Source organism: Maylandia zebra, linkage group LG2 (assembly GCF_041146795.1).
Source record: "Maylandia zebra isolate NMK-2024a linkage group LG2, Mzebra_GT3a, whole genome shotgun sequence".
Taxonomy (NCBI): Eukaryota; Metazoa; Chordata; class Actinopteri; order Cichliformes; family Cichlidae; genus Maylandia; species Maylandia zebra.
The window spans coordinates 41,393,172-41,413,781 of NC_135168.1; the positions used below are offsets into that span (position 1 = coordinate 41,393,172).

Sequence of the window (20,610 nt, forward strand, 5' to 3'; positions counted from 1 at the left end):
ACTTGAGTATTGTGTATTCATAAAAATCTGAATATATTACTACCTAAACGAAGTCAAGTGGCAACCTTTAATACATTTGTGTTTATGGTTTCCACTTGAATTCATTTAAAAAGAAAAATGGCAACAAGCAGGATGGAAAATCAATTTAATATACAAAGTGCAAAATAAATAAGGCAATAAGAAGTGGTGCATTTTCACATTAATTACAGAGTTTATTCTAAGTAAGGCAGTGATAAATGAAAGCCAGCAAAGGTCTTACAACGCAGGAGAAGATGGATGTTTTTCTTCCAGCTGGAGGAAGGATGTGGACAACCAAGCAATCAATGTTCAGTCAGCAGTCAGCTAGTGGAACAATCAAACGTTGTGTTTGTGTGTTTTGTATTCACGTCTAAGATTTCAGCAACACCTCACTTCTGGTCATGTGTGCTCTCCCTCGATTTCTGTTCACTTTATTGGGTTCACCCAGTCAATCAATGCCTATCCATCACTTCACCAGTGACCCTTGATCATCACGTTTGAGGAACATTTATCTGAGCTGACAATTGACATTTTCTGCTTCCTCCACCGATTGAAACAAACACATACAATTTGCATATGGCTGAAAAGCCTCAAACAGTAATACATACACCACCACCCATTCAGTTACTATAACTTACCACTGATCAGTCCATCAAACCAATAACCCCTGACATGAAAGCCTCCTGTGTCCATCTACATGCTCTACATGCAGTCACGCTCCACCTGGTTTCCATGGCAATCACACCCTCCCTCTCCTCTTGCCTGGTGTAATTAGCTGCCTGGTATTGGTCATGCTCTCTTGTACAGGATACAAAAAAGCAACCTGTTTAATGCCCAAAACACACGTGTGTGCGCGCACACACACACACACACACACACACACACACACACACACACATATACACATGTATACAAATACACCTGTGCGCATGCACAACTACACCAGGGAATTACCTGATTAAAGAAAACATGAGGCACATTAGGATCAGACAGGAACACGTGTGAGTGAGAGAGAATGGCAGGGCCAAATGGGGAAAAGGGATTTGGTTTGACATTTTCCTGAGCACCTCTGCACAGCAGGGATTAACTTTTACACACCGGTCAGTGAGTTGTTTACAAAAGGGTCCTGTGAGTCCACATTCAAAACAACACTCAAGCATACTGTACTGGAAATATACTGCACAAACAGATCAGAGAAACTAGCTTAGTTAGAAATAAGTCGGGTTACATGTTAAACTGCAATAAATAATGTATTTCTATCCATGCCATGGGAATTAAAGGTAGTGTGTTGCATTGGGTTGAATCATATCTGTCTAATAGACTCCACTTTGTTCATGTAAATAAGGAGTCTTCTTTACACAACTACACACACTAACGTTTATTATGGATTTCCAAACTGTTCCTTGCTAGGACTAATTCTGTTTACATTGCTCATATTTCCTTTAGGCAGTATCATTAGAAGGCATAGTATACATTTTTATGCTATGCAGATGATACCCAGCTATTTCTATATATGATGCCACACACCAGTTAGCTAGCAATGTCTTAAAGACATGAAAACCTCGATGACCTCTGAAGTTTCTGCTTCTAAATTCAGATAAAACTGAGGTTATTGTACTTGGCCCTAAAAATCTTAGAAACGTGATGTATAACCAGATACTCTGGATACAATTACCTTGGCATTAAGTAACAGAAAGAGGAATCTTGAAACCAATATTTTCACCAGGATTTGTTCTTAAATGTCCATAATAAACAAATATGCAGGACTTTCTTGCATTTTTACAAATATCTCTAAAATTGGAAACATCCTGTCTTAGAGTGGTACTGAAAAGCTAGTTCATGCATTATTATTTCTGGACTATTCTAATTCATTATTATCGGCTGTTCTAAAACCTCTCTGAATTTCAATTTATCCAAATTGCTGCTGTGAGAGTACTGACAGGAACTAGAAAGAGAAAGCAGATTTCTCCCATATTGGCTTCTATTCACTGGCTCCCTGTTAAAGCCAGAATCGAATTTATAGTCCTGGACCTCACATACAAGGTCTTAAATGTTCAGGCCCCTCATAATACAATATCACGCTAACAGTGCACTTTGCTCTAAGACTGCTGGCTTACTTGTAGTTCCTAGTGCTTGCTCAAAAAGGGGTTGTCTGACTATTTCTTTGATCCGTAACTTAAAATATAAAGCGCTTTGAGGCGACTGTTGTTGTGATTTGGAACTATATAAATAAAATTTGATTTAGCCAAACTGACAAATCTGCACTTATATTAATGTGTCCATGTTAACACAACAACTAAAAAGTATGTGGCGAGTCTCATTCCACTTTTTTTTTTTACTTCTGGGCAGTGCTGATAATACTCGAATTCCTATGTGTGTGTAATAACCTTAATGGAAATGTACAGGTCCAAAAGGTCAAAGTTACAAAGCAGTCAAAGTTATTATACAACAAAACTGTCTTCTTCCAAACAACAAATGGACCTTAAAGTTGAAATGACGAGAGGATTATTGGTCATGTTTTCTTGCGTGGTCCCATGTGTTTTGGGGGTTGGGTATTCATTTCATTTCATTTCATTTATTTATTCATTTTCAGGCACAACAAATACCTATATTGAACATAAAATACACAAAACAAAAAACAAAACTTGCCTGAAAAAGGAGTGGGACGAAGAAAACTTATTAAATCCCACCCCTATACTCACTCATCAACAAAAAAAAAACAATAAACTTCCCGCAGCTACGCCCATCATTGCATACAGACCCATCAACAGCCCCGGGCAGATACAAGCATCTAAGCGGCAGCTCGCAACCAACAATTAGAGCCTTCATAACTGAATACAGAATATATAAATTATAAATTGCATTACCACAGGTAACAGGCAGTAATAACTACAAGTAACAGACACACATACATATACATACATATATATCTACACACACATGTACATATATGTACATACATACGCACACTTAATTTTTTTATTTTTATTTTGGAATCCATACCAGCAATGGTAAGAGGACAGACATTACAGAGCACACTAAAAGCATCATTGAGTATACTGTGACCAGACCAACTGTTTGTAGAGAAATTTAAATCTATGAATATTTTTGCATTGTTTCAATTGTAAACTCAGACTGTTCCAGATTTTCACACCACATACAGACACACAAAAGCCTTTACGGGTTGTTCGAGTTCTGGGTAATTTGAATTCTCCAAAGCCTCTCACATTATAAACCTTTTCTCGAATTTCAAATCTAGTTTGTAAATTTGCCGGTAAAAGTTTAGTAAAAGCTTTATACAAAATTATGGATGTATTGTAATTAACCAGATCCTGGAATTTAAGTAACTTTGCCTGAAGAAAGAATTTGTGAGTATGATCTAGATAACCAGCCTTGTGAATAATACGCAGTGCTCGTTTCTGTACTGTGACTAATGGATTAGTTGTATTTTTATATGTATTTCCCCACACTTCCACACAATATGTAAGATATGGAAGAACCAGGGTACAGTACAGAGTACGAAGGGCATCTTTATCAAGGAATTGTTTCACTTTGTTCAAAACTGCGAGGCTTCTAGAAATTTTGGTTTTTATGTGTCTGACGTGGGGTTTCCATGAAATTTTGTTATCAATTATAACTCCCAAAAATTTGTTTTCACTCACATTATCAATTGGTACACCTTCAATGATAATTGGTAATTCTATATTATATTTTAAATTACCAAAAAACATTGCTTTAGTTTTATTTATATTTAATGATAATTTATTTATGTCCATCCATTTTTTTATTAATTTTAGCTCCCTGTTTACAGTCATTACAAGATCAGTATAATCATCGCTACTGAAAAATATGTTGGTGTCATCTGCGAACAGTATGAGTTTAAGTACTTGAGAAACATCAAAAATATCATTTATGTATACATTGAAAAGTTTTGGTCCCAACACTGACCCTTGGGGAACACCACATGTAATACCAAGTTTCTCTGAATGGTAATGCCCTATGCTAACATATTGTTCCCGACCTGTTAGGTAACTTTTTAACCAGTTACCAGCTTTCCCTCAAATACCATATCTTTCCAATTTAGCCAGTAAAATTGAGTGATTGATTGTGTCGAAGGCCTTTTTGAGGTCAACAAAAATACCAACTGCATATTTATTTTTATCCAGTGTATCAGTAATTTCTTCTACTGCCTCAATTATCGCCATTGAAGTGGTTCTTTGCGTTCTGAAACCATACTGACCAACATTTATTATTTGATGTTTTTCAAGGAATTTTTCTAATCTTGAATTAAAAAGTTTTTCTAGAATTTTTGAGAATTGAGGCAGTAGAGAAATAGGCCTATAATTGGTAAAACTGTGTTTGTCATTACTTTTATATAGTAGTATTACTTTCGCAATTTTCATTTTTTTTGGAAAACAACCGGACTGAAATGATAAATTACAGATATATGTTAAGGGACTAGCAATATTCAGAATAACCTGTTTAACTACAGACATATTTATGTCATGATAATCCATTGAAGACTTACTTTTACATTTTAATGTGATATTTATTACTTCTTGCTCATTTGTAGCTGAGAGGAACAGTGAAAAGGGATTTGATTTTATATTACTGATATTTTCATTTTTATGACACAGGATGTCCGCTGCTAGTTCAGGGCCAACATTTATGAAGAATTTATTGAACCCATCGACAATATTACTCATGTTGTGATTTTCACCATTTGCATCAGTAAAATATTCAGGATATGATGTTCCAGAAGATCCTTGTTTAATTAAGTTGTTTAACACATCCCAAGTTCCTTTTATATTGTTTTTATTTTCATATAATCTTCTTCTATAATAAAGTTGTTTGCTCGTTCTTATAATATCAGTCAATTTATTTCTATATGCTTTATATCTTTGTTTCACTTCTTTTGTTTTTACTTTGATAAACTGTTTATACAGATTGTTTTTCTTTTTGCAAGCATTAATAATTCCTTTTGTGAGCCAAGGACTTTTTATCTTTTTTTTCTTTGTCATGTGTTCGTTTACAGGACAATGTTTATTGTACCACATAGTAAAAATATCTAGAAAATTATCATAAGCCTTGTCCACATCTGACTCTTCATACACCGAATGGATTTTTGGAACTGTAAAGACCCAAAAAATGAGCTCCAATGATATCTCAGATGTACTGCCCTTTCGAAAAGGTTAAAGAAAAAGAAGTTGACATAGTACATGAACACCAGTATTAGGTATCAAAGTCAAACACACTGTGTGACAAGCCTCTTCACCTTTAGAGACCTATAAAGCTGCTGAGACAAACAATTACCGTTTTTTTCTTGTAGTCTTTTGTATTATGTTGGCATTTTGCTTAGTTATTACTTACAGAAAATGTTTTCACAGTTCCTGCAAAAATAATTTAATCCCACAAAAAAGGCATTACATACTGCATTGCTAATTCTTTGAATAATTTTTACACTAATTTTTAATGTTGCAAATTAATGCAATTTGTAAAATTCGTTACATTTTTTAACGAGCTAATCGGTTTTTGTCTTACCTTCTTGACTTCATACTTGATAGCCAGTTTGACACGGCTGAGGCAGGGACGGTTGTAGGGACTCGGCGGGCACTGATCCACGTCGCCATTCAAAATCGCCTCAACTTCCTCTGTGTCCCGACAAAGGTCCAACACACCCACCACAAAGTCTTTACACTGCATGGACAGCTTACGGTAGTCATTCTGCATGAGAGTGGATGATGTGAATGTATTTCAGAAGGGAGGAAAGAAGGAAAATATTTTATTTTAATTTTCACATAGGTGTTAAATGGTAAATGGCCTGTATTTGTATAGCGCTTTGCTAGTCCCTAAGGACCCCAAAGCACTTTACACAACCAGTCATCCACCCATTCACACACATATTCACACACTAGTGATGGCAAGCTATATTGTAGCCACAGCCACCCTGGGGCGCACTGACAGAGGCGAGGCTGCCGGACACTGGCGCCACCGGGCCCTCTGACCAGGTGTTACAAAATGTACAATTCTTCACAGCCTGAGAATCATCCCTGTCCCTACATAATAATCACCTGCCTCTTTTTGTGTTTTCTCAGGTAGTTAGAAATCTTTTACAATGTTTAACCGTGGCTTGTTAGCATTGTATCTTTTGGCTTGAACTGGCGTTTCCTACCTTTTCACACAGATGGAAAAATCTTCAGTTTGAGCGGTTATCGAGCGAAGATTCTGTGGGACTTTCAGATACAGATGGACAAAATGGTGGTCCTAACCAACCGGACAAACAGAAGAAAACGGCTGTAGCGATCGATGTAGCAGTTCCGAATGACAGCAACATCAGGAAGAAGGAACACGAGACGCTCGAGAAATATGAAGGGTTCAGAGAAGAGCTCCAGAACATGTGGAGGGTGAAGGTAACAGTGGTCCCAGTGGTAATCGGAGCACTAGCTGCAGAGACTCCAAAGCTAGGCGAGTGGCTCCAGCAGATCCCAGGAACAACATCAAAGATCCTCTATCCAGAAGAGCACAGTCCTGGGAACAGCTAAGATACTGCACAGGACCCTCAAGCTCCCAGGCCTCTGGTAGAGGACCTGAGGCTGAAGAATAGACCGCCCAACAGGGGCGAGAGGGGATTTTTATATATATATATATATATATATATATATATATATATATATAGATATATATATATATATCTATATAACTATATATATATATATATATATATATATATATACATATATACATATATATATATATATATATATATATACATATATACATATATATATATATATATATATATATATATATATAAAAAATGGTCCTCAAACAACTGAATGAAGGCATCTCGATGTTTCCTTTTGCAGTATCATTTTTTGAAATGCTCAGTCAGTACCTTCCCACGCATCTGATTTTACTTGTACACAATTCTGCCAAAAAACAACAGAATTCTTCTAAATAAATCCCCAACATTTCAATTTTATTTCAGATAAGACTAAAAACTTAAAAACAGAACAGAAGAAAAGCATAAATGAGGATAAAGTAGGCCAATCCACTCCTTTAATCTGTTCTTTCAGTGACCATACTGTGCTGCCCCAGCTGGGAAGCAACAACAGAATGCTCTAAATATGGCACAATGATAGAAAAGTTATTACTGTACTTTCTTACATAGCAGTTGTGGATGAATGTCTTTTTTCAGTGTTTTCAAAAGTCACTTCAAAAATTATGAACTCAGCTCAGATAAAGCTGAAATGTTCATGAATTTCCTAAAGCTGCTAAACCCTAATAACTGTGTAATTACACTAAATGAATACTCTGAAGTAGCTAGTTTTATTTTTCTTAACTTTCAGTTGCAGTTTATTACAAACTGAAACAATTTATTAAAAGCTTCGTTAAAATGAGCACAATTGATTCGTTCAATAAAAGTTCAAGTTTCAATCTCTTACCCCGTGGCTCTCACTGTGCTCTCTTAGCTTTCTTTCTATCAACCACTTTTGCTTGATTCTGTTTAGCAACAGTTGGTTGAACAGGAAGCAGTCAGTAGGCTGGAGCTTCTGGCAGATTTAGAGTCCCTGAGGAATGATTATCATTATGCATTCACCGCCATGTTTGTGCTCTGCTCAAGCAAACTATTACACCGTGTTGAGGCAAAAGCTTTTACATTGTTCTTTTCAGTAAAATAATTAGCATTAAACACAGTAGGAAATTATCATCTCCCCTTTCTCAACTTTCTTTCAGTGCATCTTTTTAAGCAGGTAGCATAAACCCCATTCAGCTACAAAATATCAATACATTTTCAAATTTGGTCCATGTTGCTTACATTTATTATTTAAAAAAAATAAAAGAAGCCAACCCTTTGGCAACAAGCAATAAAAGCATTTTTTTTCCTCTTTCAGGCTGCTAGATGAAAGAAATCAATTATTATCTCAAACCTATTCAAAGATAGGACTTCAGGCTATAAGAAGTAAAAAAAAATATTTTCTTAAACAGTGGTATTTTCATTGCTAAACAGACATCAAAAATGCACACACAAAGATAGTACGCATGCATGAAAATCCAATCATGTTGTGTGGGTTTTTACCTTGACAACTGAGACTGAGGACAGTGTTGTGAGATTGAAATTGGAGACAGAGCGGTGTGAAACCGAGTGAGAATGGTTACAGATGAGTGAACTGAGGGGTACGCGAAAAGAGAGAGAGAGAGAGAGAGAGAGAGTGTCAAATGTGACACAATCAGAGAGAGAGAGAGAGAGGGGACAGGGGAGGTAATGTAATGTAAGATGGAGGCACTCTCCTTTTTGTTGTCTTTTGTCTCAGCTTTGCTCAATATTTCATTATTTAAAAAAAACATGCAAAATTATATTTCAAATAAAAGTTAATTGACACTTTCCACTCTCTGATTGTATCCTCTCTTACTGCTCACTTACTTTCTAAAAGGTATTTGGAGCTTTTCTATGTGTGTCTACAGAGGCTCAGATGACAAACTGATGGGTTTCTTGTGGAGTAAGGTTCAGTTCTGATGGATCCTTAGCAGTCCCCACATAACAATTCAATATGCGGCGAATTTAACACTATTGCTCCTGCAAGGAGACATGTTGTGCATCTTCTCCAGTGGATGAGAAGTTTTAACCTAACTCACACTGAACATCCAGTTTGATTCAAACAAATGAACTTGTGTCTTACATTACATTCAAAATGTATGTGTACAGTCAGGGAGCTAGCTAGTAGATAACATCAATATGTCAACAAAGCAAAAAGCTTTTATTTGAATCTGTCAAACAGTTCAATTTCAGCTTGTCACTTATGTAGTGGGCGAAATGAATGATAATGACAATATACAAATATACAGCACTGACAGTTGATGTAAAGCCAGGCAATTGTTATTCTTTAGGAGAAGTGATACCTGAACCTAACACCTAATGCAGGGAGAGGGGGGGGGGGCACTCGACTTCAGTTTTATCTTTAAGTCAGTTTGTGATGGTGTCCGAATGCATTTTATTCTCTTATGTGAGCGGGGGGGGGGGGAACGACAGCCACTGAAAATGCTGTTAATAATAGCTTCTGAATATTGTTTAAGTAAAACAAGTGCAAAGAAAACAGACACACAGAGAAAACCAACAATAAGGAAAATGGGGTCTGATGATTTGAATAATGTGAATTTAGAGGCTTCTTGAATAAATAGGCTGCTGATTGGCAGCTTATTTCTCAGTCTTGGACAAACACGTACCTTCAATTATGCTTCTCTGAAAATACACATGAATAAATCCACAGACGCTTAGAAATATGTTAGAGATTCCCATATGTCATAGAGGCTCACAAAAGCACTAACATGGTCATTGCCTTAATCTCAAAAACACATTATGTATACTTGTACAGCACTTCAAGCAGGTTGATTAGATTATTCAGCTCCTTTCAGGATACTAGCTTTAGAAGTGAGATGAAAGAAATATAAACTTATGGCATAAATTCTAAATTAATTCACCAAGGAAATGGTGAGGACTGGGCATATTAACTGAGATTTGTATGAATAGATAAATATACCTCTGAAGTCATAAAATTGCACCTAATAGCATACAAAAGTTCATATGTAACATTTTGTGTTAGCAACAAAATGCTCTAACTTTTCCCGCCCACATTTGAACGTTCCTGTCACGGTTCTGGGTCCGTTGGACCCAGTATTTTGAGTTTATTGTGTTTTGATTTAAGTTTGCATCAGGGATTGTGTTCTTGTTCTCTTGTCGTGTTATGGTAATGTTTATGTCTATTATTAGAGTTCCATGTTCTGTTTATCTGGGTTTAAGATGTGGGTTTAGTTTCATATGTCATTTCAAGTCTGTCTCTGTCTAGTCTGTGTCTTAGTAAAGTGTGTTTTGTTTCCTGTTTTATTGTGAAGGTCTGCGTCTCATGTGAGTGTGTTCAGTTTTACCTTTGTCTCGTCTTGTTGATTATTCCCAGCTGTGTCCACCACCTGTGTGTAATTCCCCTGTGGTTCTCTGTGTATTTAAGTCATGTCTTCAGTCATTGTTGTTGCTGGTCCGTCTGTGTATTCCACCCTGCGTCATCTGTGTATCTACCATGTCACATCCGTGTGCTCTCCCTGCTGTCCATCGTCATTCTCCTCTGCTCGTTCTCATTCAGGTTTGTGCTTTGTAGTTTAGTTGTTTCCCAGTATAGTTTAGTTCCAGCTCCATTTTCCGTTTGTATTTACTTTCATGTTCAATAAACCACCTTTACACCTTCACGACTGCCTGCACTTGGATCCTCCTTCATTTCCTCCACACGGCTCACCTCACTCGCCGTGACAGTTCCATAAAAACACACAGCTTACTTACTTACTTGATATTTTAAATTAATGAGAAGATGATGCGATAAGGGACAAGAAAACAAATAAAGAGAAAAAAGACAGAGGGGTGATAATGAGATGGTAATGAGACAGATGAGCTCCAACACAACTGTGGTCCCTCAGGTGAGCCCTTCTCATTAACTTGTCTGGAGACAGAACAGACTGACAAGCAGAAAGGCTGAATATCAGACACAAATGGGGGGTAGAAAGCGGAAGGACCAGAGAAACAATGACAGTTATTAACAAGAGTGTTGAGGGTAAGAGAATGAAGCACTACATGGGTGCACAAAGGCATGCCATTTTCTGGTTCACCAGATGCTTCAGTACCATCTAATGGTAATCACACCAGTGCACATTTTACATGCAGTTATTCATAGTACTGCTAGGATTTCTTTAAGATGTACCCATAGGCCATTACTAATAGCTTCCACAAGCCACTCGTGCAGTCAGTCTCTGAAGAAAGACAGTCGACTGACACTTGCATACTCTCTAGCTCCTTTGCACAGGTCTGAGCAAGCTTAGACAAGACAGATCCAATATCGCAGCGAAAACTGTTCTCACAGCTTTTCTTTGAAGACAGTTTTTCACTTATAAGTGAATCTCACTTGACAAAACAAGGAAATCGTTAGAAATTTAAAAAAAAAAGATCAAGTATAAATGTATACATATAATGTACGAGTCTAATGGATGAGTGTCTCTGGTTTTTCAGTGAATGCCTTACCCATTATATCCAACGCTAACTGATTTGGGACTCGTACACGAGCTGGCACAGTAGGGGGAAATAAGCTCTCTCTACCTCAAGCTGCTACCCAAAGCATGCCCACCTGACCACACAGTGTAAAGTGAGCACAAACCAATGACCCTGCCTTGACAGAGATGCCAGCAAACAAACTCAGGTTTGATTTTTTTGTTTAAAAAAAGAATGAAAAAAAAATTCAAATAATTTTCGTACAAGCTACAGAAAACAAGGGAATATCAGTTAGGCACACTGTCTGAAGTTCTCCTTTCTTACATTTAACCCAGAAGATAATAGTCCTCTTTAGATATGTTATCACTTGTGGAAATACTCTTTTTGATTTAGATGAGAGAGCTGCCAGTGCAGTGTACACAGGAGGAGCATGAGCTGCTCTATTCTGAATTTGGACTTTGATCTCGGGATTTAAAGGGTGTTTATTGTCCAGTGTCCAACTGCGTCAGACATTGATGTTTCCACATGCATCTCCATCATGTAATGTTTAGAAAGGTTCAGGGTTGGAGTGCATTAATGATATGGGCTTTACATTTTTAAGAAACAATATTAAATATTACACAAAATAATCCATTTAGAGGCCACTCACCTCTAACCCTGATCCTAACGTCCAATCTTTAAACCTCAAATATCCCTTCGGAGATATGATATTTACTTCCAAGCTTTTGAAATTAAAATTATTCCTCACCAAGACAGTGACACAAATACTAACGTACATTCACGTCAGTATTTTTACATCAGTTTCATTATCATGGAAGCAAGGTGTGTTTTGGTGACTGCAGCATAGAAAGGAATTTTTCTCTCACAATGCAAAATGCTCCATTTTAAACTCTTTTTTTCCCCAACAACTTGAGGGCACATTGAATTACTAACAGGTAGTTCAAAAGGGTAATAAAAATCTACAGTGCCCTAGGAAATACATTCAAGATGTGATCACTGGTAGGAATGCGGGGAAGAGTCAGATGCATATATTTTCTTAAAGCAGCATATTCCTGATCTATATAGCTTTAAAAAAATAGACCAATAAAAATACCTTAGTCAATCACAATACCAGGCTCAAGAAAAGATAGATCCCTGAAAATAATGTTCAATGTGCTGTTTTTACTTAAGCATCTGCACTGATGCAGCTGCATTCAACAAGAAGCTTCCCCTTGGAGCAAAACTAAAAAAAAACAATTCAGGACAGGGTTTATAAATTTTATTATAAAGAGCTTACAAACTTTCAGTGGAACAAAAATATAGGTATATTTTCTAAACTATTTAAAACTGTCAACTTATCTCACACTTGATTTAGAGTTGATAAATGCTACTGAATCGACTTGTGGAGGGCATATTCAAGGTGATTAAAGAGCTAATGGATGCTTAAACAAACCTGAGCTGTGAAATAACTGCTGTGTTCTGTGATAAAACGGATACATGAATAGGTTAATGTTGACATTTCTAGCTCATCTTTAAACACTGGCAGTTAATGAGTTGAAAATATCTCAAATACTTATCTAATATTTAAAGTATGCTAAAGCTTGCAAAACCCAGTTTCATGACTAGATGGTGGCCACTCTCCCTTGGCCCCACAAAGCAGTTAAGGTTTACACCACCATCTACTTTAGTTTTAGAGTTTTGGTGCAGTGCGTCTGACTCTTGCTTTTGTAGTTGCACTTTAGGAGAAACACTGGATTACATTCTTTCCCTTTAATTCCTTATATGGCTTGACAGCTGCAGATGGCAGGACAATCCCTTGATACCAAGAGAAAGACAGAGTGAGAGAGGAATATTACTGGGGCTAGTGCCAACTGCTCAAACTGATATGGCATGGAATCACCATGGTGCTCCACTGCACTAATGTCAGTTTTTGGATTCTGGAGGGGAGCAGTCGCTCATTTCAAAAGAGCCCTTTGAGATCCCTTGTGATTCTGTGTCACTTTTCTTCTCTGGCCTGAGGATCACTGAACAAATCCTGGCTCACACATCTGTTCATCCTCCTCAGCCCTTTCCTGCCACCCACTTACATGCTTTTTAGCATTTTTCAAATTTAAGCAGCGGGTAGAATAAGGTTCATAGCTGGCGGTTGAACTTATAGACACTAGTGTACATTTGTAGTATGACATCTGTATCTCTACAAAACAAATCTTTATTTTTAAACTAGTAAAGTATGAAGAAAGAGAAGAATGAAGAAAAGCCAATAGGACACCTCACCTTAAATTCTGTCTCAATGTTGGCCAGTCTTGCCAGTTCATTGCTGAGCTCGAGGGCGGTGAGCACAGGGTCTTCACTGCTGAGCGACAGGTAAGCTGCACTGGCCAGGGCCTTATATGCATTCATCCTGGAGCGTGAGTGGCTGAAGGAGTCTTTCTTCTGTTTCTCCACACATTCTGAACATTTACAGAAATAGTCATGGGGCCTTTCAATGCGAGCCCCCTTCGTCAGCAGGATGTGGACAATTTCGTATTCCTGGCAGTGAGCAGCCAGGACGATGGGTGTGATGTCATGCGAGAAGCGCGTTCCGTCTTCGTCGTAGGCGTAAAAGTCATCATCACGCATCTCTTGCTCCAAAGTGCTCAAAGCCAGCCGCAGACCTCCACCAAAAGCAGGATGGGCGAGAATGGCTTCAACGATTCTAACATAACCTTTTGAGATGGCCAAAAGGAGGCCATCACCAATCCTAGCCAAACCATCTTTCTTTAGCAGCAGCTCAGTAACTTCTAGGTGCTCGTTACCCACTGCGAGCTGCAAAGCATTCTGGCCCATGTAGTCCACACAATTAAAGTTAAGGGTTTTGGACTCTTCCAGCATCTTGCGGACCACAGGAATGTTTCCGTATTCAGCAGCATCCAGAAAACGCTCCTCCTCTGCAGTGAGGGCCGAGCCACGCTCATTGAACATATAGGCTGGGCCCCGCACTGCCTGGCGACGCCCCTTCTCCCTCAACGTTGTGTGGCGGCGATGCATGGCTTCCACCCTGGAGACAGTAAAGACAGTTAAACACACTACATCATTAAAAACCACAATGATTATTGAGATGGCAATGGAGGTAGAACACAACAAAGGAATTCAAGACTCAGAGAAAGAAGCAACAAAGTGATGAAGAGTAAGTGACTGAAAATTAGAGAGGAAGAAAGCAAATGTTGAAGGCAAGCAGAAAGACTGCTAAAATCTGTTTGCCTATGATGTATCATACCAAGTCCTCCATGGACAGTTGTCAAATCTCTTTGTTGGGCAGGTCAACAGCTGTGATTGCCAAAGCAGAGATGAAGCTGTCAGCTTAACTAGCTTTAGAATGACAAACTTATACTGTGTCATCCAAAGTGACCATTTGAACACTGGTGAATAAGAGTTAGTCACTTGGAAATTTGCATGGATATGGATTTAAAAATGCACATCCTGCTCTTTACAGTGTCTGTTTCTACCTTTGTCCAACCATCCGAAGTAACACAGTGCCAGTAGATTGAAGAGAACTGCTTTTAATCATGTCCATTAGTGCAAAACAGTTTTCATCAGGACTATTGTGCTCCAACTACTTTGTTACAAATTGTCCAAATCAGCACTATTGTACTCCACCCACTGCAATTAAATTCACCGTAGCATCTGTGTCTGCTGTATGATTGGACAGTCGGTGAAACCCAGATAATGAAAAAACCTTGAAACTCCCCAGAGAGAGAGAGAGATAGCAGAGGTGAGGTACCGTTTTTAAAGCCATAATTGGGTAGTATTATCCATGTACAAGACTGTTAAAGGATTTTCAATATAATGCTGCTATTATGAGTTAAATGGCTGTAAATGATACAGTGACCTTATAAATGACTAGGGGTCCAGATTCATATTAGACCTGCCAGCAAAATGAAAAAAGTAATAAAAATACCATGTGAGGTTATTTTGAATTTGAGTTATTTGTAATTGTGTGCGTGCGTGCGTGCGTGCGTGCGTGCGTGCGTGCGTGCGTGTGCATGGACAGAATGCAGGACATTGAATTGAAGGAAATGGTGAAAATGGAAACTTGTTCAAGGTAGAAATATTCCCCAGGGGTGTCAAAGGATGTGGAACTGAGAAGATGAAGAGAGCTCACCAGGACAAATCTTGTGTGTACATGTGAGTGTGTGTATGGGTTTGGGAGGGAGGGAGGGGGAGAGAGAGAGAGTCAAATGTGACACAATCAGTTGTGCATGTCCTTGACTGCCAATCAGTGGGAGTAAGCAACCCCCACCCCCCATACAGAAACATGAACAATTACACATTAGGGCACCAGAATATGAACAAAACCTAAATTAACAATAGAATGTAATGTAAGGTGACACTATACAGTGGCTCTAAAGAAAGTACTATCTATTAACTCCTGCACAAAAGCATCTTTTCCTATTGGTCATTGTGTGTTTTGTTGAGTCAGTCCTTTACGCTCTAAGTTGTGTCTAATGTCTTCTCCACCTTTACACACACACACACATACAGAGGGGGATATTCTTACAGAGATATTTGTAAACATTGGGAGGATTTCTCATAAATGAAGAAAGAGGCTGGCTGCCAGCCCATTTAGATAACCTTATAGTCAGGTAATGAATCGCCATTATCTGTCCCTTTCTAGCTCCCTCTCCATCCATCTTTGGCTGTTTGTGATTCGGCTCTGAAATAAAATTTACCGTCATCATTTTAATGTGGAACGAGAGTCACGCAGACAAGAAGAGCCAGACACAATTGAGATAAACAGGCAGAGAGAAGCCATGTCTACATGTAGGTACAGAACAAGAAGAGAAATTATCAAAGCATGGCATGTGTACATATGTGTTTTGGCTTATATATCTAGGGTCTGAGACTAAATTCCTATGTCATAGAGTGGTAATTCTAAAGAAAGACAAAAAAGACTTATTGCATTTAACAAAAGAAGAAGAAGGGAAGAAAAACTGCTTTTTAAAACAACCAACATCTGACTACAATTGTCCTCTTGGAGAGTACAATATTTATCCAAGAGCTTTGGTTATCAATCTATGACTTACTTTATACTGGAGTACTTTAATGTTGTTTCAAACTATTTTATTAAATCTACCCACCTCAGTTTCATACTAAGTATACACTCTGCATTTTGTAAAGTGGACATGGCTTCAAAATCATGAAGCTTAGATTCAGTGGTGATGGCACCTATTTTATTTTCATTTAATGTGATCAGACTATTCACTATAGTAATGTAAGTACTGTTTTTTTTAAATCCTGAAACTGCAGCTATTACTGAGTCTGCCCAATTTGCTGGTGGATCCCAGTATGAGCCTCCTGCAGATCACTGAGAGCGGCTGTCCAATCACACAGCTCCCTCTTGTACTAGCAACAAAACTGACAGAAAAAGAGAAAAAAGCAATCTTGCACCATTGCCGCAAGTATCTCTAACACAGCAGTGGTGCTTGTTCAAAAAAATGTCTCAAACTACAGTTCTTTTGAGATCTCAGACACTTAATTGGCTTGAGTCCAGCTCACTGAATTGTAAAAGTTCAACCTCAGTCGTAGTTTGGGTGATGCACAGGTGGACAGACCAGGGTTTTTTTTAAAGAAAAACATCATATGTGGCTAAAAAATGTATATTATACAAGCATTATTGGAAAACTAAGCCAGGAAGCCAAGCTCAATGAATAGCTACAACATAAATTAAAAAAATAAAAATAAAAATAAAATACATGGTTGGACTATATCTCTACAAAACAAATGTAAATGCTACTTTCTGGAGTAAATATGCTAAACCACTCACAGTCAAACGTAAGGCGTTTTTACGCTTTTTACTCACAAAGCAGCAAAAAAATGTGTTGGAAATGTACAATGAAGCCTTAACACAGAATGAAAATACAATAAGATAACTGTCACTATGAGCTTTTCAGCCAGGTAAACTGCATGAACAGTTTTTTACGTGTCCTCTTTTCACACTTGAACTTTCCAGGGTTGAGGCACTAAGTCATTTATAATCTGTGCAGGCAATCAATTAGGTTAGGTCATTTACCGGTGAACTAGCAAGAAGGAAGGAAAGAAAAGATTAATCAGGTTTGAAATCAAATTTTATAGAAATGACTAATGAGTTAGTGTTTTATCAGTGGGCAAACACACACATACACACAAACACACAAACACACATGCACATCTGAGAAAAGTTACACTCTTGGCTCTCTGTCTCTGCTTTTGTCAACCACACACAGAGTTCAAACAGTAAATTGCCATTTTTTTTAAGATCAAAGTCGAGTTACTCAACATAATTTAATGGTAATGAGAAACAGACATGTCCAGCCTCTCTAACCAGCTCTTTCACACAAAACCTGAGCACACATGTGTCCAACATTTCACCTAGTCAGCCATCAGAGAGAGCTTCTTCCATGTTAGGCCTGTTAAGCTGAACACTGGTATCAAAAAGCCAGACCAGGGAAGATCAAAGTCCAAACTCTGAGGCCTGTTATTCTCAATATCTGATAGTCATAGCTAAGCTGGCAGTGTAACATTAATATCCATTAAGTATTGTCATTTATGTCCCACTTTTTTCCTCTGGACATTTTCTAAATTGATGCAGTGGGCTGCATACACCAAAACTGTGTTCCTTTGTTTGAAACAATTCAATACATATGTAGTTATACAGGAAACAGCTAAACATAATTCTGTACACTGTATAGCGGAAATCCATCTCTGCAACCTGCTCCAGCTCTGTGTCACATGCCTTAATCTGCCCCTGTTTCCTATTTAACGATCTCTGAACACAAGGAGGTAGTAAGGGCTTCACTTCCTCACATATGCATTTTGCACATACAAGACTTCACAGCTTAATGGAGGTTGAGATGGAAGAGAAAGTGGCAGCTTTAGAAATTCCACTTACTGACTTACAGTGAACTAATATTTCAGATAACAGCACATCTTAGCATGTGATGTTAAAAGCACAGTAAGTTCAGATATGTCACCAATAACATTACTCAAAGCATTTATTTGAAAAGTCTGCTAATGTGCTGTCTATGCAGTGTCGGTCTGTGCCTCACAAGCTAGGTGCACCTGGTTTAGTGTCAATCCTGCCTGCCTCCACGCTTTTCAAAACTGACCTCTACTTGTTGACATTCCAGGTGGATTAAGGTTTGTGGTTATAGTTTAGAAATAAGTCCACGGACTCTGCACAAGGCCAGTGATCACAGGGCACGCGAATTAATTTTCTGGCTTAATTATATAAGGTGAGGGGGAGGACTCACGTTTGCCGGGTTTCGGAGTTGAACTCGGTGTCTATGTGCTCAACAGTGTAGTGGTTCCCATAGTCCGAGAGCTCCGGAGCCCGGTGCAGTCTCTGTCCGCGGTGCTGAAAGCGCTCAGCGTTGGCCGCTCCACGTCCCCTCCACTTGGGAAACGGGTCATCGTACTGGTCGTAGACCGCATCTATGTGTATACCCGGCCGCGAGAGAAACGGCGAGCCGGTGTCCCCGGTGCGCTGGGGGAACTTTGGCGGCGTAAAGTGTGTGGAACCCCCGGTTTCCTGGTACTCTGGAGACGGGTGAAGACACTCCGGAGAGGCGAGGTAAGGTGGGTCGGTGTCCCCAAGCAGCGGAGAGGCGGAGGAGAACAGGTCTAGGGGCCGCGGAGAGGAGGGAGATCCTCGGGGAAGTCTGAGAGAGAGAGGCGAGGAGGGAGACTCGGAAAGGTGCCCCCTCTCGCCGCTGTCGCTTTCCTCGCCCTCGTCACACATTGGGAGAGTTCCCGTCCACCATATACTTTAAAATATTTAAGCTATGTGACAGACATTTAACAGTATTTGTCAAAGTTGCCACCGCACAAGTTTCTTCTGAGCAGCGCCGTGGCGACGAGCCAAGCCTCCACCTTTGCCTCTGAGTGCGCGCGCTAATTAGAAGGCAGCGAGTGCGCGCGCAGGGAAAAGCCAACCCTTTACAAAATGGAAGGAAAAGAAGAAGAGGCAACACCATAAAGTAGCTTAACTTACACATAACACCGGCCAAAACAGACGATTACACCTCAGGGTTGCATTTGCTAATTAGCAAGTACAAATAAGCTGTAACTTTGCTTTTTAAATTTGTTTATTAAAATAAAAATAAAAAAAAATCTCATTTTAGGAGTAGACGGGCGAAAGAGAGGGGGGGGGGGGGGGGGGGGGAGCTTGTTTAGGATGTGAAGGGGTTAATGAGAATGCCCACCTGTTATTGACCAATTACTGGCACTGGCATAATCTCATCTTGTTATTGCTTTAGAGAACAAACAAGCGAGTCTTAGCTTACAAGTAATATCAGTGGGAGCTTTACTTTCATATAAAAAGCCGTTACTTTCTCAAGGGTTTGGCAGATATAAGGGATATACAGTCTGTTACTGTGTGTCCATTTGTGCGTGCATGTTCGGTCTTTTAATTAGTGGCAGAGACACATTAGTCACGATGGAGACTTCCTGCAAACCCACACAGACACTAACCAGTTCTAACCCAGCACTTTGATCTTAGATCATTCTTGTATTCATGCAACAAACACATCCACACACAACAAGCCCTCTTTTCTGGTGTTGGGTGGACAACAGTTAACCTACAGTCTGTGAATTATCCTGCATAAAAGTGTTATTGAGTTTTGTTAAATTAAAGAATACAAATAACAGTAACTTACCAATGCCAGTTTAAATATATACTTATAAATAATAAAAATATTTGCCTAATGATTGAATTCCTTAAGCGTGAGTTACAAGAAGATAAGCAGACACACGCTGGAGATTTATGTGTTTATCCTTTGATAACCAATAACTTTCGCACATGCTATGGTTTAACTGGCTTCTTTTAGAGGTTGAGATCGATCAACCTAATGACAGTCATATAGGGAAAATTAAAAGTTACACACCCATAACTTCCTTTTCTACAAAATTAAGAAACTAAGTGACTCATAAATATTTTAATGTCAGATTCCACATCTTTCTCACATTAGAGTAAAGGGATTAAAATGAAAAAAGCCAGTGAAGCAGCCATGCGAGAGTAATTACACACATAGAAATTCAGATTTTAATGAAAGTGTAGAACTGCTACAGCACAAGCCTCTCTCTTGGAAATACCAAAACATTTTTTTTTTTACCAAGTAGTCTGTATGATCAACACAATGACCTTGAATGAAAGAACATTTTATGGATAATGCATTATCAGTGATAAAGCTCCAGTTTAAATCTATACTTTTTGATTCAGCAGTTAAATAAAAGCTTAATTAGACAAGGATGACACTGAAATATGTGTGCATATCATTTTAAGATAAATTAAGCTACAAGTGAAAACAACTTTTTCCATTTGTTTTGACATTTACCAAAACACACATTGTAAACGCACATTGTAAAAAGCACTACTGTAATATAAAAATGCTCAAGAAAGAAATGAGCAAGCATAAAAATGTAAGTAACAAGTACAAAAGCTGATTATTCAAATAACCTGCTGCAGCTTTTCACAAACACATAAATATGCAACACTATTTTAACGTATGTAAACAGTAGATTATCTTTTTGGTTTTAAAAAAAGAGGCATGATGTAATGCCTCTGCATG

The 20,610-nt window shown here is 38.4% G+C and overlaps 1 protein-coding gene across 1 annotated transcript in view; it reads right to left on the reverse strand.

Moving 5' to 3' along the window:
• trpc7b (transient receptor potential cation channel, subfamily C, member 7b) overlaps positions 1-18,885 on the reverse strand; it is a 60,714-nt gene extending 41,829 nt beyond the window's left edge. Inside the window, exons 1-3 of the mRNA XM_004545434.3 lie at positions 18,295-18,885; positions 13,301-14,063; positions 5,560-5,742 (exon numbers count right to left, since the gene is read on the reverse strand). Of these exons, the coding sequence (XP_004545491.1) occupies positions 5,560-5,742; positions 13,301-14,063; positions 18,295-18,782 (1,434 nt within the window). The 5' untranslated portion in view covers positions 18,783-18,885. The remainder of the gene's footprint in view (positions 1-5,559; positions 5,743-13,300; positions 14,064-18,294) is intronic.
• Positions 18,886-20,610: the final 1,725 nt, after the last annotated feature.